The following is an 18,226-nucleotide window of genomic DNA, read 5'->3' on the forward strand; positions in this document are numbered from 1 at the left end:
ATTTCTTAAGGTTTTAGATTGAAATATGTTATGAAACCATTTATTCCTGTGATTTAGTGTTTAGCTCATTGATGATAATTCTAGCACTCCAACAAATCCATATATAAGAGCATTATTAAAGAATAACTGACATTTGTTGATTCATTACTTTTCTTGTTGTTGCCTGCTTTTTCAATTTTAGTTTACTTTCTAATTATTTTCTTCATAATTTTCATTAAACTAGATAATCAAAATTATCATAGTTTAGTAATCATTTGATCCTTACTAAAATGACACTACTTATTCCTTTTATTTTTCGATAACACATGCTGTTTGTAATTTTCCCAAATCCACTTCATGGCCTGTTTGAGTAACTAATGTTTATGGGTTTAAGTTTTCTTATCTTGTAGGATTGTAGGAGAGAAAAAAAGTAGAGAGAAGTTAAATGTAGGTCTCATATTTTATATTAAAAAAGAAAAGAAAAATTAATTGGCACGGAAAACGAATTAGTGTAGAAAAATAATGTACTCTTATGTAGCATAAGAGTATTATTTCCCAATGTTTATATGGGAAAAAAGAAAATCCGATTTATGGCGAAGAAGTTTTGATGAAGGTAAAAAAAGGACTTCCCCTGTTTGTCAATTTGACAAAAAGAATGTTTGAATGACCGTACATGTGTGAAACAGCTTCCAGCCGTTGCATGTATTTCAGAATACTATTACTGAACATATAAGTAGTCAGACATATTGGAGGATCTTTGAAGAACTGTTTTCATTTCTCTTTTATGAACGTATGAACGCATGAGAGCTAAGCAGATGGAGGTGAGAACATGTGTTCGAATCTCTCCAGTACCACCTTTGGGAGGAGTCTAAAGCCTTAATCCTGGACCCGCCCCGAATCGGATTAATTGCGAAACAATGAACTGATTGAAATATTTCCAAAAAGAATATAAGATTTCTCAGCCGGACAAATTTTAAAACATGGATTCCAACAATGACTTCAAATTCTGATGCCTGTTAATGAGTAATCTTAGGCAAGATTGGATGATTTGCATTAGGTCTTATACCAGATTTGACACTCAACTCAGTTCAGAGTGCATTCTGGAACATAAATTAAAAATCACAGGTTTCACTGTGCTAAGCTCATAGCAATGCATAGCAGAAGTGAAAGTATGTTATAATAATGTTAAACAAGGAAAAAAAAAAATTGTATTTGAGAATCCCTTTTATAAAAAAGTTCAATGTTTTTCCCCTTGGTTATATTTTGCCTTTAAATTTGTAGGGCATTAGCAATTGACCCTGCTAGACTCAATACTTCAAAAGGAGCTTTATTTGCTATAGCTTTGACAGTAAGTGGGCAAGAATCTGTGATCCAGAAGTAAGCAAATGCATTCTTCTCCAAGGCTTCTGCAAATAAAATCAAATGGCAATAGCATTCAAATATATGAAAATATAGGAATGTAGAAGAATGTGACATCAAGCTAGGACTAACCATCTTTATGAGTGAATCTCTCCCATGATTGGTTAGGGAACACGCCGTGGGTGACATAGGCACTCACCTTTGCTGCACCATGGGCTGCTAAAACTTTCTAAGGGAAACCAACATGAAAAAGAGAGAAATGTTAAGTTGGATCTAGATGCAGACACATGCATTAATAATTAACATATGCAGACCCATGAATATAGAGATAAGGTTGCTTATGCTAGGTTTTCAAACCCAACACCCATAATCTTAAGAAAAAAAAGAAACCTGGTCCTATAAAGCTCCCGTTCTACGCATGGTCCAGTAAAGGGCTATAGTAGCCAGCCTTACCTTACATTTGCAAGAGGCTGATTACATGGGTTGTCAAATGGCAACAACATTAACCCATAATCTTAAAAGTTAAAACATGCAAATTTCTCTTGACAAAGTGAATATCTTTTTTGATTCACAAATTGATCAATTGACCTGACACTCAATCAGGGTGCCTCCAGATTGGACCAAATCATCAACAATGACTACATGATAACCAGAGACGTTGCCTTCCTTGAGCCGAACTATCCTCTTGTCACCTTCACGAACCTTTGTACACACAACCTGCCACCTCAAAAGTTCAGACAATCTATAAAAAAATGAAGTACAAATTAAATAAAGAGATACTTACGGAGGACCTACCACTGAAAAATTATCAAACTGCTTGTGGAATCGCTTCCAAGCACCATCATCTGGAAATGCAATAACTACCTGGAAATAAAAATAAGAAATTCTGCTCATAAAAAAAATAAAATAAGGGAATAGCAAGCGTGGAAATTTTCCATGGAATATAAAACATCCATTGTATTAACATTACAAGTTTATCACTACAGATAAAGGTGCGACTGAAATAATGCAAAATACTCACATTTTCAGCATCAGGAAGCTGACGCAGACGTTCCTTTAAGAGAGGAATACCAGTCACAAACAAAGGCAAAACCTCATCTCCAAAATAAAACCTCTCCTGCAAAATTTTGAATCATGAACAAGAGAGAAAAAAAAATTATAGTATACTGATTCAACATCAAGACATATGAAAGCAGTGGAGAAAGACAGAATGATGAAACAATGTTGCAAAAACTCAACTTTTCTACCAAGAATCATGACCTCCTAAGAGATTTAAGAGAGAACATTAAAAGAGAAAATGGATAAGTTTTATTATGTTGTTACATAGCTTAAGCATGCTGTGGAAGTTGAACTAAATGGGAGCATAGTTGAATAAGTTGTTCAAACATGTAAAAGTTAAACACGTATGGTTCTTATGCCTTAAAAACTGAAAATCAAAAGAGCAGAACATGTCATCTAACAAGAACAACAATTTAAACAGAAACGAAACTTATACATTTAACCTTTTACACCCATGTAAGCCATGTATTCTATATGATGGTACCTTCACTCATTCTTTCAAGAGGGAAACCTCCACTTCAATTAAGAAAAGTTCTTTGATAGTTTAATATAAGACAAGAAAAGAGAAGTGCAATATAAACACACACCCATCATGCAAAAGAGACTATGCAACAAAATTTCCATTTACAATAAAAATATATTTATTAACAATTCATAAGGACCTTAAATTATACAACACAAAAGCAAAATAGTACTTCTTTTTAATGCATTAAATACACAAACCTGCAAAGCATGAATGTCATATATGACTAAACTAGTTGGTCCACCTCTTGAAATTGGAATATTTGACAACATCCTTGCAAGGGTGAAGGCAGTTGCTACATCTCCTTCTTCTTCCATTCGCTCAAAGGACCCAGTTGGAAAGAAAGGCAAAACCAATGTGAAGGAAGCAACAAATAGACGAGGGAGTGCATATATTACAGAAAGTTGTTCAAAGACTTGTGCCGGGGAGCTGAAAGATGCCAAAAAAGCAACATGCTGACCTCGGAGCTCTTCTGCATTATTTATATATATATTTGGAAACCCATCAGCAAAAGACCTGGATAAGCATAAAATCAATCAGTTTTACAAATTTTTTCCAATTAAAAGAAAAGAAAACTACTTTCACCATGCAGTTTGTTTGTAATACTGTTGCATGGGTGTAATGTGGTTTGAGGAGGGAGTCAAGATCCCCAGACGTCTAAGGATATGATGCAAACAAAACAAGTCATGACACAACTGAAGTAATTGGTCTAACTAATATCATCACAAAATAAGTTTTCTAAGCAAATTAACTAATGAAAAACTATCAAAACATAAGAATACAACCACATGAAGACACTATAATTTCGTCCGAGCAAATCCTAAAGATAATATAACCTAATCTCCTCATTGGCACACATCCGATCATCATCATCAATGTTTTCATCAGCTCCATCACTGATTCTATAGCCCTCAACTCCTATGTTTCGTATGAATCGGCATTGTCATATTCAATATCCACTTCTTTGGAGTTTCAATCTTTTGAATTTGACTTTTTCCTTGTTGCATAGTACATGTTCTGATCTCTCCAGTCCCAAATACTTAAGAAAAATCCTCCCTTTTCAAAGAGTCATCACTAAAGACTAAATCTTAGCATCATTTAAAAAACCCATCACTGAAATGAATCATTCCCTACTTTAAGATATCATCAAGAGATATAGCATAGATTTGTCAGAGAAATATAATATAAAATCATGAGTAAAGTTCCTTTTGGGTCCCTAACAAAAAACATGGTTCTCACTTTAGTCCCTTACAAAAAAAAATTAGTCGCCTGGTCTCTATGAAATTCAAAGTGGACTCATTTTAGTCCTTTTGAGGACTAATGTGGGTCTTTTTTGAATGTGTGAGGGACCACGATTTCAACTAAATGGGTCAATTTTAAATTTCTTAGGGACCTCGGGACTAATTTTTTTTTTATATGGGACTAAAGTAGGGACCGTATTTTTTGTTAGGGACGCAAAAGGGGCTTTACTCTAAAATCATTAATGTGGCCTTCACCTAACAACTTAAGTTTTTGGGTTGAATTGATCCTTGCATCGTATAAAAGCCTCTGTGGCCAAGCAGTCATGAGTTCGATCCTCACCGCCCCCTATTCTATTTATAAACAATTAAATATTGTGGAGTTTCTTAGCATAGGTTAGTAGACCTGTGCATTGTCCACCCTTTAAGCCCAATGAGCTCTTGTGTAAGAGGATGTGTTAATATAAAATCATTAATGTGACTTTTACCAAACAATTTAAGTTTTTTAGTTGAATTGGCGCTTTACAAGATTGTTACCCATCTATCATAAGTTATAACAAGTTTAAAGGGCTTGGCTTGATGAAAGCTTGATCAAGCAAATTTTTATGCTCAATTCGATTGCACTTCTTGGTTGAAGCTGCAGTATGATGTTAAGAACAGATGAAAATAGCATGTTACTGCTACTAAGCTGAAGTAAGCTATAAAATTTGGACAGCATAAAACCCTATTGTAAGCTTACATGCTCAAAAGCATTCCAATTCCTCTCGACCAGTTGCAATAACATACCCAGCTTAGCAAATAGCAGATAGAAAGCAGAGGATACAAAAACACTTCAGCCCCTTTCCAATTCCTCTCACAATTATCTTAAAACTTGATAAGAGGATACCCTAGTGCCATTCCTTCTCAGCCAAGGTGCCTTCTCAAGAGCATCAAGATGAAGAATCCTCGTTTGGGGCCAATCAAGGCATTTGGTTCTTGCACCACCTTGCCTTGCCTCAATGCCAGCCAATTTGAACTTTTGAAGTATTCCATGCGAAGACCATTTCCAGTTCCATCTTAATCAGGTGCATGTTCATTGATCTCAAATCAAGATGATACATTTTTTTATCTGATCCTAGTAAGAAAAGAGAGGTCAAAATCTTGACCCATTAGAACAAGGTGTAAAGCTTTGAGTTTGATAGTCCTTGATATATCTCTGGGAATAGATATGAACTTTATTTTAGTTTTTCCAAAGCATATATGAGGATTTCACTGTGAAACAAGTTGCATTTATTTTTCCCGACTCTCTTCATCTGATGATCAGATCTTAGACTCATCTCCTCCTCTTTTCTTGTTGCTTTGCAGGAAATTACCATTCACACCTACAAGGCAAGTCCCTGAGGTTGTTGCTTTCTTTTCATTGCAACCCTAAAACAGCACTCATAATCTTTCCCAAGGTTTTACTGAAAAGCAGTAGAATATTATGCCGCTTTCTCTTCATAAATATCTAACCCTAACTTGTTAGTGAAACTAGAAAGTTTTGTATTTGGAACATACATTTAATCATTCCCTGAAATCCAAACACAGTTTTCTCCTAAAATCCACCCTTCAAAGAAATTATTATCCAATGCTAAACCTTAAAATATAAACGACACCATGTGGGACAAAATGAAACTTTTCAAAAGAAAAAATATTTTCAACATGCAGATTGGGTTAGATGAATTATTAGTTATTACAGACAATGATTACACATATTGCCTTAAAGAGGAAGACAACAAAACCAAAAGAAATTTCCTTAGATTTATTGTTCAGCTAGTTAATGCAAAAGACTAGAAATCTAGAATCTATGGTTCAATTAAAATCTTTCAAGTTTTCAAGTTGGTCTTCACAACCAACAATTCTAATCTCCTAACACCCTTGGAAGCGGCTGGCCTGGGCATTTTGATCATTCAATGTTACGAATGGAAGTGGTGCTTGACATCACCCCCGAACATAAAAAATTGTTTGGCAAGTGATGCTTGGAGTTTACTTTACGGAGCCCTCAAATAAATTATAAAAACATGTTTGGTTTTGCTTAATTTTTTACAATAAATCAACTCCTCATCTAAAAGCTCTCTCTGCACAATTTCGACTGCAAGCTTTTCTAAACGCAAAACAATCCAATCCGAACACGAAGTTAAAAGTTAGCATCATAAACAAAGGCATCCAATCCAAGTTGACTCAAGTAAACCACTAGATAGGACCCAATATCTAACATAACAGAAACGCAAACGATAAAAGAAACCCAGAATTGACACATTACAGAGAGACATAAACAAACAAAAAGCAAGTGGGCATGCACGACACAAGGCAAGTTATTGAATTGAACAAAAGGAAAGTTGTTTTGGGTAGAAAGAGAAAGAGGAAGAAGAAGAGAAACCTCCATCTGATATTCTGGAGAGTGATCTCGTGTGAATTAGCAGCAACCTTTTGTGCAAGGTCTTCGCAGTCAAGAGAGTAGAAGAGATTGACTTGCTTCTTCGGAGACTTCACCGTTGCCATTGTTATCTCTCTCTCTCTCTAACTTTTAAAACCAAAGCAAAGGCGTAGAGACAAAGCAGAAAGAGAATTTAGAGGGAACACACACACATACGTAGCAACAAAACAAAACAAAAGGGTTTTTAGTTTGGTTTGGTAAGCCCCATGAGACATGGAACGAACCAGATGAATAGTGGGTCGGGTCTGTTTTGGGAAACAAGGTGGATATTTAACATCTGTGTTGAAATTTTTCTTTTCATTAATTTTTATAAATTTCAATAAGATTTCACTTATTTAATAATGAAAAAAAGTGTGTGTCATATTTAAAAGACGTAAAATTGTGTCAATTCAAAAGAGGAAAAAAGATAGATAAAGAAAGAGAAAGAATTGACAAAAAAAAAAAAGTTGTAGGTTCTACCTCTTTGTAAAAGTAAAATAACATAAATTATGTCGTTTAAAAAGATAAACATTTTTCCCTTGATAAAAATAAAAGTAAATACAAATTTTTTTCCGATAAGTTTATGTGAATTTTTAATAGGGTAATAGTTTTTTCATACAGTAGAAGATAATAAGTAGAGTGAAATTTATTTTGAACTTGTGTGTGTAGGAGATAAATTTATTCTTACGTAACATAAGAATAATAAATCCTTTTTTAATAACGTGAGATACGTACCGCATTTGGTGTTGGCTGCGCAAGCGTGCATCATGCGACATGCAATAAAAAGGTGCAAAAAATGCTGGTTACAACGAGTGCTCTCGTAGTCTAAACCCATTAAAAAAATCCTCCATTTGCTGGATTCAATTCTTATGTCTCTCTTTAATACTTGATTAAATAGTACTTATTAAACAGGGAAAAAAGATATTACAGTCATGTGGTAGATGTAAATTTTTTTTGTTTGATAAACAATATTTTATTGATTAGACTTTGTGAAAGACATAACGATGAAATATAATATTTGAATCGTATGAAAAGAAAAGGTGACCTTGCTCTTTGAATAAATATAGATTTTTTTTTTTAAATTTTAAGATCCACGTAAAACAATAATAATAATTGACACGTTTTAGTTGTTCTACTATTTGACCCGCTCAATTGAGGAGGTAATTCTTAGAAAGATAGATCATCTCATGTCACATGAGATTATATAAAAGGATCTTAGTTGTTCAAATATAAATGAACAATTGTACTTTTTTAATCCTTTATCTTAATGAATTATTTCATTACCATTGATTTGTATTTGTGTCGTTGATATTCTCTCACGTGATCTTATGTCACATGAGAAAATCCATTCTTTTTTCCAAATAAGGTGGAAAGACTTGTGAAGGGTGCTTGAACTTCTTATACCAGAAGAGAGCATAAGATTTTGCCTCTTCTCACATCTGACGCTAATGTTCTTGATTGGATTTATCGGATTGGATGATTCAATGGGGCTTAGAGATGGCAACAAGATCTCATGTCCTTGTATTGAGCATGGTGTAGCATTTGGTTGAGCTTTATTGAACTAGCGGTCCCAAGTAGCTAGTTGGAGTAATTGCTGAGGACAATGTCATATAGTGTACAAGTGGGAGGTTCATTTGGCCAACATGATGCTTGAGATTGTTCCTCTGTTTTCGATGAGGGTAAACCATCACAATTCCGGCAAGCAAGGGGTGGTGTGCTCTTTCTAGGACTTTGTCACTCAAGTCAATGTTTGAGTGAGGTAAAGTTTTCCTGAAGGAAGATGTGTACATGAGGATGAAGCCTTTGAGTTTGTAATGAGGTTGAGAACATTGCCATGGAATATGTGAGTCTTTAGTCTAGGACCTAGGCCATGTAAGACAAATCTTACATTTGTGCAACAACATTAGTGACTTTGTGGAATTTACAGGTGCAAAGCATGATCGCAATAAAGGTTTTGATCCGAATTAGCGGATAAATTCGATTTAGGACACATGGGATATTGAAGCAATATATGGGGAAGGATGATAAATCTCTACCTAGAGATCTTTTTATTCCAATTAAGTGCATAATTGAACCTTTTTTTTGTTTCCAAGAGGTACCCCCACCCATTTAGATGAGACCAATCCCTTTTGTGACTATTTTTTGTTCTATTTTGTTTAAATTTATGATATGAGTACATTGATGCATAACATGCTGAAATTCTCATTTAATGATTTAAGATTTGATGCAAATAAATATGGGTTGATTTGATGTTATTCCTTTATACAGAGCAACCTAAATATCAAGAGAGAAATGGTGTACATTAGACCTATTGAATAGCCCATTAGAATGAGGGGTCGATTAAGTTTGCTCTTTATGTAGGAAAATTCAAGAAATGGGAGAAAAAGAAACAATGTTGCAAAGAACTCAATAAAGCATCCAAAAGCCCAAAAATCAGGTCAGAAGATGCAACAATTGAAGTGAGCAGAAAACAAAATATAGAAAAAGGAATATTCTCCTAACAAACTTCAATACTTCTTCCATCATGCAAAAAGAGAAAGAAAAGCCAAACAAAAGTGCATCAACACTCACTACTAGAAAATGGAGCAATAGTGATGGACTTTTACGGAAAAAAATGCCTTGCAATTTTCAACAACATTTGCAACCGAATACAAATTGCGACTGAATACCGGTGAGAATTTCATTACAAAAATTCCAATCCAAAATCAGTCGCAGTTCCGTCACAATTTGGGAGGCATTCTGCAATCCATTGTAAAAGTGTTATATTTGCGATGAAAAATCGAGATGGAGAATTTTATAATGGCAATTTCTGTCGCAAACCTAGAGATTGAACTTTGCGACGTATATGACATTTTATCTGCTGCAAACAACGTCACCTTTTGTGATGAAAAAAGATGATACAGGAGGCGATAGGCCCCATATTCGGCTCCTCTTAGTCCAATAACGAGCACCTCTTCATCAAGGCTGCAAGAAGATTTGCCAAGAAAGGAAGAGTGTTCGGGATGGGAAGCTCTGCTAGCCGACTGAAGCCTTACAAGCGCTCATCCATCCAGGTTGGAGGTGTTTCTGTAGGTAAACGTAATGCTTTTGAGCTTAATTGTTTTACTTTTTTAGTCCCTAGTCCATTTAAATTAAGTACAAAAAATTAATTTACTTTCTAATGATGTATTTGCATATGAGCTTAAAAGGATGAAAGCGTTGGTTCAGAGCATGAAAGGTGCACATCAGGAGAAGACTTCCCACCAGGAGACGCAATTGAATGTTATGACACAACAATTGAATCAGCAAGCGTATAATTTTTTACAACAAGAAGAAGGGACTGGCTCCTAGTGATGATGATGATGACTAGGCTTCTACTTTACAAACATCATTTATGATTATAGTTCTTTTTAGTTCATTTTGTTGGTAACATTTTGTTTTTATTTCTTTTTTTACATATAATTTTTTAATTTTTTAGAATTGCTATTGCATACATTTGTTTATATACATTTTTTAATTGGGATATTCAGTATTGTTTATTTAATAATTTTTTTTTCACTTGAGTGGTTGTTGTTTATAGGAATAAGTTAAATAATTATCAATATTTTTTTTCTTCTACGTCCAATTGTGATGGACTTTTTCAACTTTATGTTGCAAATAATTAAACCAGCAGTGTGACGAAATATGTTAATTCTGTTGCAAGTTTACGACAGACTTAGGGATGGCAAGATGGATTGAGCCCGGCAGGTCAACCCGCCAACCCGCCAAAACGGGGCGGGTTGGGTTGAGATTTTCAACCCACCAACCCACCTCAATCCGCCCCGCCTAGAAGTGGGTCAAAACAGGTTCAACCCGTCGCGGGGCGGGTTGACCCGCCGGGTTATAATTTATTTATTTATTTTTTTTTATTTTTTTTTACAATTAGGTAGTATTTCATTAGTCTTTAAATTTTTGTGATATCCAAATTTTTTTTTATCTTAGTACTTCCTAGGAAAAATAAAGAATAACAATTTTATTTATGACAAATGTTATCTATATATAAATTCTTAAAGAATGTTTGACAAATATTAGTATACATTTAAGATTGAGACTAAAAAAATATAGAGAAGTGTGAAATAAAATAAAATAATATTAGAAAAATTCATAAAATATAATTTATTTTTAATTGACGGGTTGGTGGGTTGACCCGCCAACCTACCATAAAACGAGGTGGGTTCATTTTTCCAACCCATATTTTTTGGCGGGTTGGTGGCGGGGCGGGGCGAGTCAACCCAAATTGCCACCCCTAGACAGATTTACGTTACTTATTCCATCATGTAACACCCTGTTACCAGATCGGTGTGTTAACATTGATTATGATATTAAGTGCAGTTACAATCACATCAGTCAGTTTAAAAAAATACGGGAAAACTTTTTCCTTTTATAATGTACATGATTTAAAACAATTGTATTATGCAATTATATAAAGCTATGATCGCAACTGAAAAGTAAATGTGGAAATAGCATTTCAATTGCCTAACTATCATACAACACCTATATAAAGTTGCTAAGAGGTTCCCATAAACCAATAAAACATAAAATCTATTTTTCCAAGTTTTGATAAATGATATTGAGCTGTTATATGCGAGTGCCTTTATGATATGCATGTGGTGTTCCACCCATACGGTAAGCTTGAGTATGTAGGGACATACAAGATGGTGAGGTTGTGGGTGAGGTGCAAGCGGTGTTCCTTGTACTTATTGTGGGGTTGTAGACGTACGTCCTGCATTTTTCTGGCCAGTAGAATAGTGATAACATACATGGCATGAATATCTGTTGCACTGCATAGTTTTGGAACTTATACTGTTAAATGTTTTTGAACTTATATTGCTCGTGTAAGTGAGTTTGGGGTGGAAGATCCTTGAGGACCCCTTGTCTTACTGAGATTTCTTTTTAGAGATCTCACCCCACGTTTGGGGCACATATTTCAGGTTCAGGTAATGCGGGGGTTGAGACCTCTGGCAGCAGGAGGCCGGAGCTTAGCTGATTATATATGATGTATGCTGACATGACTGGATATTGGATGCTGTTTATGTTTTCTGTCTTTATATTGATATTTGAGTTGAGACTCTTTTGTGGGCTTTGTTGCCTTATTTGGTGAGCATGGGGTTTGTCCATGCCACATTGATGTTAATACTTGTAGCTTGAGTTGTGTAAACTATCAGGATTGTCCGGTCTACGTGTTGTAGTTTCGTGACTAGAGACATATTTATGATATTAATTAATGAGGTATTTCAGTTAACTGTCTTTTGCAATATTCATACAGGCGATGTTTTATGAAAATGATTAAGTAATCAACTTGGCTAAGTATAATGACGTCATAATTGAAAAGAAAAAGATATTTCGCATTTTTAAATTAAGCATGGCTTAATACGATGACATGTTAACATACCGGGTTAACACGGGGTGTTACACATGATATATAAATGAAAATCCATTAGGTATTGTATAGAATCTATGAAGAATATGAACATGTGTAGATAGATTACCTTGAAGGCATATGTTGAAATTATAAGGAGTTAACCATGAAAGAATTTGGTAAAGATGTATGAAAGTAAATGATCTAGATAATGGATTGCTGAGTATTATAAGCTTAAGTTATGTATGAATGTAATTTTGGTAATTAGATCAAGTAAGATATAGACTAGGTCATGATGCTTAGAAATATGTTAAGTGGACGATTAATGGTTAAAAGGTATGTCACTGGATAATTATTTGAGTAATTTGGTAAACGACAATACATAATGAAAAATAAAAAGTTTATTCACCTTTTCATATTATTAATTGTGAATCAATGAGTATAATTTTCGTAATTTATTTAATTAAATATGATGCGCTTAATACCATTCTTATGTTAATAAGGCGGTCAAATCCAGCTCCTCGCCATTAAATGTGTTGGCCAAGGTCCACCTCACAAAGCTGCGAAGTTGTGGAAAATGCTTTGGTATATAAACATGGGAGGTGGAGGACAAAGAGGGCCAGTTTCTTTATTAGAGTCTCTATCATTTAAACTTGTCGTTGCGGTTAATTCCGGCCAATCACGGATAGACCTCCACTCTTCCCCGAGGTGTTACTTTGGTCGATCGAATCCGCTTCCACACTTAACTCGCTAGTTGAATTCCAAAAAAACCCAAAAAAATAGACTTTGAATGTTTTGAATAAGGCATACCTGAAGAATATCTAGAAGTTGAAGAACTCGAGCCAGAATAAGGTAAAGGACTTGATCACCAAGTCGGTAGCACTCTGTGCAATTCTAAATCCTTAGCAATAACTTTCTAAACGTCGTAGTGTATGAGCTGGGCATACTCAGGATGATACCTTTCCACCCGATTGTCAGTGGATTTGTCCATCTTACGACGATGAAAATATTTCAGAATGGGAGGGATGTAACCAACCAACCAACTAGGGACAATTGGAAAGTTAATCGGTCGGCAATACCATTTGCAAAAGACAATTTCTAGACTCTCAGTTGATATTACTAAGAAGACGGGGGTAGAATGTCTGTTTGGTGCTTCGTCCCGAGCGGCAAACAGAATGACCATGACTATTATTCCCGTTTCTAGAACAGCCATTGCCACGCCCAAATCTTTCAACCAGTCGACCACCAGCGAGCTCGAAAGACCTAAAAGCCAAGCCCTCTGAAGCAGTAACTGAAGGATGAAACATAGTAAGAAACTTGGAGATGGAAGACAACTCAAAGGAAAAAGAAAACTTAGGAGAGAAAGTGAATATGAGGATTTGAAGAAACACCAGAAGCTCGAAGGACACTGGAAACTCAAAAGGCCTATGTGTGAGGGAGAAAGTTTTTGAAATGTTTAGAATGGGAGAAAATAAATCCTTTAAATAAAGACCAGAAGATGACGTGTCACAACAGCTTGCCGTTAAATTAAAATAACCATTTAAAATCAACGAAACGGATGAAGGGTAATATCATAATTCCTCCAAGGACAAGACAACACCCACATCTCCATAACGCATTAGATGCGCGATAACTCATCGCATTTATTTCCTGCACGAAAAAGGAAATAACTGCTGCAGCCACTAATGATGCATTTCAGGAAACGAAGAACGACCCCCATTAAAAAACTTACACGTGGCCACAACCAGCCACCAAGAAACAAAGTTGTTGCACAACATAAGCCCGATTCTTTATACCAAAAACGAAACAAGTTGTCTCAATCACCAAACGTACAAGTCTTCGTAACAAATATAGATAAAAAATACTCTAACCACCTTCCTAGACAATGAAGACCGTGCGAAAATTACTTAACTAACCAATCAAATATGCTTCGTCGGTATGAAGCCTCCCTTAATAAAGAGATAAGCCCAACAACGGAAAGCATCAGTCAGCATGGTAAATCTCCTATTACCGTTCGGTAACGCATACATCGAGCGGCATATGCATTTCGGCACCAAGACTCTGCTTGGTACCGAGCTGGGGGGATTCTGTTCTGGCCAGCCCAATTGGCTAGCCCAATATTGTTGGCCCAACATCGAGGGCCCATATCACCCCTGATATACCACCCTGCAACATCAACATTGCCACCTTTGCCCTACCTACCAAACATCCTAACGTAAGAAATCAGAATGTCCTACTTTGGATATCCTCCTATCCCTTTTGTCTACACGGGCATAAAAATGTCCTACTTGGAATGTCCCTCATGCTGTCTTTCCTTACACAACAGTCACTGCAATGCTGACAGCGGCTACAAAGTGCCTTGCCCCTGCAAGGTCAAGCTATGGCTCCCTTCCATAATCGTTGACTTGGCTCACTCTCTCACATAGGTGGAGCCTAACCCTAACTTTAAATATCTCCTCCTTCTTCACCATACATATACATTATTCACCATATTTATGAACTATTACTCTTTAAACATTGAGAGCTATTGCAGTCGTTAACACCACTTTTCCATTGTACACACAACACCTGGGAAGACTTTGTTCAGCCTTGGTCTTTACAATTGTTGTCCAAGACTCCCTTGTAGTGACTTACTTCACCCCTTGAGGGTTCATACCTTGTTCTCATACATGGCTAATAGTTCACGGCCTATAATGGTTTACGTCCTGGTTTATATAAAGTTAGACTTGGCCTAATAGGTCTTAAAAAGTTTTATTTAGAAAATATGTTATAAGCCTACTTTTACAAAGTTTGGCTTACAAGCCTACCTGTCGATCAATATCGTATTATTTATTTAAATTAAAATAAAATGATTATTTATATAATTTTAATTAATAAAAATTATAATATATATATATATATATATATATATATATATATTAATTTTGATAGTTATTAAATGTTTGTTAGACTTAAACATGCTAATATCCTAGGGTAGGCCTTTTAGTTTTTAAATATAGACTAGGTTGAGCTTATAATGTAGTCTACGTCAATCTAATAGGTCCAATCTAACCCATTTACACCTTTTGGCAGAGGCAGTAGTATGTACATTGTATATTAGTTAATTACAAGCTATATTTTGTTTTTGTACATAATAATAATAATAATAATAATAATAATAATAATAATAATAATAATAATAACTTGAAGAATTTGTGAATTATATATATTTTTTAATTTTTCATTATCCCACAACGTTCTGATCAAGTTATGTAATCGTCTCTATTAAAGAGATATATTATAAAATTATTGATGAGCCTTCACATCTTAATCTTTAAAATGAGACGATTTCTTTATATGGTAACAAAGTTTTTCAATTAAAAATTTGAGTTTTTAGATAAAATAATTGCTTTACTAAACGGTCACAAGTTTGATCTTCACTCTCTCATTCTATTAATAAATAATTAATATTGTGGAATTTGTTAGCACATGTAGTAGACTAGTAGGGGTATTCATCAATCGATCCAAACCGACTCAAATCGCGGTGACCGAATCGAAAAATTGATAACTGATTTAACCAAAAATCGAAAAATAAAAATTGAAAAAAAACCCTGCATATTTTAATTGGATTGAATCGGGTTTCGATTTGTTGGTGAAAACTGATCTAATCCAAACTGATCCAATGTATTATGTGTTTATTATTTTCAAAAGATAGTAACTTGGAATCTTGTTGATTTGTAGACTTGGAATCTTGGATGTTATTGATAGCAAACTATCTTGTTTTAGTTTTTTTATCTATTAATGTATTTTAACTCTTCATGAGTTTTAAGACTTGTTTTAATTTGAAGACTTGAATTTATCGGTGATTTATAACTTTGAATGACTTTATTTTGATATAGTTAATGATTTATATGACTGAAATTTTAGGCTTTTCAAAAAATCGAAAATCGACCCAATCCAAACCAAGTAAAATTAGAATGGATTATATCAAATTTTTAAAAAAAATTCAAACGAAATGGATGATTAAATGATCAAACCGAAGATATTGAATCAGATAATTATTGTTTCAAAATTGATCCAATTTAGATCACGAACATCCCTAATAGGTAGGGAGTTATGTGCATTATCCATCCTTAAAGCCCAATAAACTATTATGTGAGGGGCATGTTAAAAAAATACAATATAAATTTATTGATGAACCTTCACTTCACATCTGAACTTTAATTAAGTGAAATACTTGCTTTACAAACTCCTCTTTTCATAATACATACAGTCGATTTTTTCTGAGTTCATAATCAGTTTCACATTTCTTTTTAGATGAATTTTAAAGTGATAGAGCATAGTCTTATTCGAAGATTAAGATGTATCACAGATTCACAAACCTTAAGATAAACTTACAATAATATTTATAAATTACTTATTAAAAAAAATATACTAGTGGGAACTGAAAGTTCCATGATTACTTTATATAATTAAAATTTGGGAAAAAAGGATTTACATTTGTTTTGTAAAATAAAATAAAAAATTGCATTTGTTTAAAGGCTAATTATAAATAATCAAATTCCATAATAGCACATTATTCAATCCGATACGATCCGATCGAAGACATATTGCATGTGTATCATGTTAATTCCATGTGATCATTGATGTAAACATATGTGGATCAACAGCGTTTGATTGGCGATTCAGAAACCACGATATTTTACGTTGAAGGTCAATTTCAATAATAATTATGAACAACCATTAATGGGTGTTGCAATTATATATCTCATAAATATCACACGACTTTTTTAAATAAAAAATTGAGTAATAAAATTGAATAATAAATGTATGTAACTTTTATGATTTTTATTATTTGATTTGCAATTTTGTGAGTTTCTAACATTTATTCTTTAATATATAATATTTAACATAAATTTTTTAATTATTATAAAATATGATACTTCTTTTTTTGAAAAAAAAAATATACTAAAGTGCAATCCATAATTTCTCCATTCATTTTCTTTTAGGCACATTAGTTGATTACGAACCATATTTTGTTTTGATACATATATGTAAATTGTTTGTAGTTAATGTTGCTAATGTTGTAAAAGATTATTTTATCTCATATATATATATATATATATATATAAAGACACACACACACACACACGTAAAAGTGTGTACGGCCATATGAGAAAAAGAGAGAGAACAAGAAAATATTGACTCAGATACTCTTATGTATATATAGGAGATTCAATTATCTCCTACAATATTATAAGAAACATTAATCAGTATATAGGGTTTAATATTTCTACGGTCAATGAAAATAAGTTATTTCTAGTGAGCCCAAAACGATGTCGTTTTGAAGTTGAGAAAAATGTATTTTTTGTAATTCTATTTTATTTCAGGGTTATATTAATATTTATTATTATAAATTTTTAATATTTTAACCCCAAGACAACGTCGTCTTGGGCTCACTAGAGGTAACTTATCTCCATTGACCGGAGAAACATTAAACTTATATATATATATATATATATATATGTATGGTAAAATCATTTCTACAGCCGCTTTACGTACAACAATGACATGTGTATGGTTATGATTTTCCATATTTAATGCTTTCACGTATATATAAAGCAAGTAATTGACTGCTGCACGTACAACAGTTGCAAAAATGTAAACCTCTATGGGACGCACCGAAAGGGCGATGTTCGGCTATGGATGCGAAAGGAATCAAACACTCACGTGGGATGCCTTGGGTTCCATTGCTCGTGCGTCATTGATGGCCTGTGAAAGTGGCACCTAGCGGGCATCAAGGGTGTGCACGACGCTACTCCGAGCGCACGATACTAGAGATGAGGATGCGGCTAGCCCTGTGAAGGTGGCACCTAGCAGGCATCAAGGCCTAACCCACCTCCCTCGATGATATACACAATACCCAGGGCTTGAGTGCATTACGAAGGAATTCCTAATTCTCCCTCCGAGATGTGACCCGTCACATCCATCTCAATAGTCGCAATGGTGTCCCTCGGGCACCGCGACATTTAGAGGGATGCACCGAACATACGACGTTCAGTTGTGCATGTGAAGGGAATCGAACACCCACATGATATTCCTGAGGTTCCGTTGCTCGTGCATCGTCAATGGATGAACGAGTCATGCCACATTGTTATCTGAGTTCTTCCAGAGGGCATTTAGGAGAGAAGCCTTAGTTCGCCGCTTTATGGCTCGTTCCACGACCTCAACATTCGTCGCAACGGAGTCCCTAAGGCATTATGATATTGAGAGGGACG

General features: G+C 34.5%; 1 protein-coding gene across 2 annotated transcripts; it reads right to left on the reverse strand.

Moving 5' to 3' along the window:
* Positions 1-985: 985 nt before the first annotated feature.
* Positions 986-6,751, reverse strand: LOC133304814 (ribose-phosphate pyrophosphokinase 4). Of its 2 annotated transcripts, none has more exons than XM_061504882.1 (7): positions 6,557-6,751; positions 3,121-3,436; positions 2,360-2,455; positions 2,134-2,202; positions 1,927-2,055; positions 1,471-1,567; positions 986-1,382 (listed from the first exon to the last, which is right to left on the reverse strand). In XM_061504882.1, the coding sequence occupies exons 1-7, from the start codon at positions 6,676-6,678 to the stop codon at positions 1,249-1,251; spliced, it is 963 nt and encodes a 320-aa protein (XP_061360866.1). In that variant the 5' UTR covers positions 6,679-6,751; the 3' UTR covers positions 986-1,248. The 2 variants fall into 2 exon arrangements, with proteins under 2 accessions (XP_061360866.1, XP_061360862.1); XM_061504878.1 differs by having other exon boundaries at positions 986-1,385.
* Positions 6,752-18,226: the final 11,475 nt, after the last annotated feature.

Source organism: Gastrolobium bilobum, unplaced genomic scaffold, assembly GCF_033153095.1.
Source record: "Gastrolobium bilobum isolate Gb01-03AN ecotype WA unplaced genomic scaffold, APGP_CSIRO_Gbil_v1 utg3271, whole genome shotgun sequence".
Lineage (NCBI taxonomy): Eukaryota > Viridiplantae > Streptophyta > Magnoliopsida > Fabales > Fabaceae > Gastrolobium > Gastrolobium bilobum.

Coding starts and splice junctions, on each gene's coding strand:
- LOC133304814 (XM_061504878.1), bottom strand. CDS start 6,678: ATGGCAACGGTGAAGTCTCCGAAGAAGCAAGTCAATCTCTTCTACTCT. Junction 2,456..3,120: donor ATGACATTCATGCTTTGCAG/GTTTGTGTATTT, acceptor AAAATTTTGCAG/GAGAGGTTTTATTTTGGAGA. Junction 2,056..2,133: donor AGTTTGATAATTTTTCAGTG/GTAGGTCCTCCG, acceptor TTGAGGTGGCAG/GTTGTGTGTACAAAGGTTCG.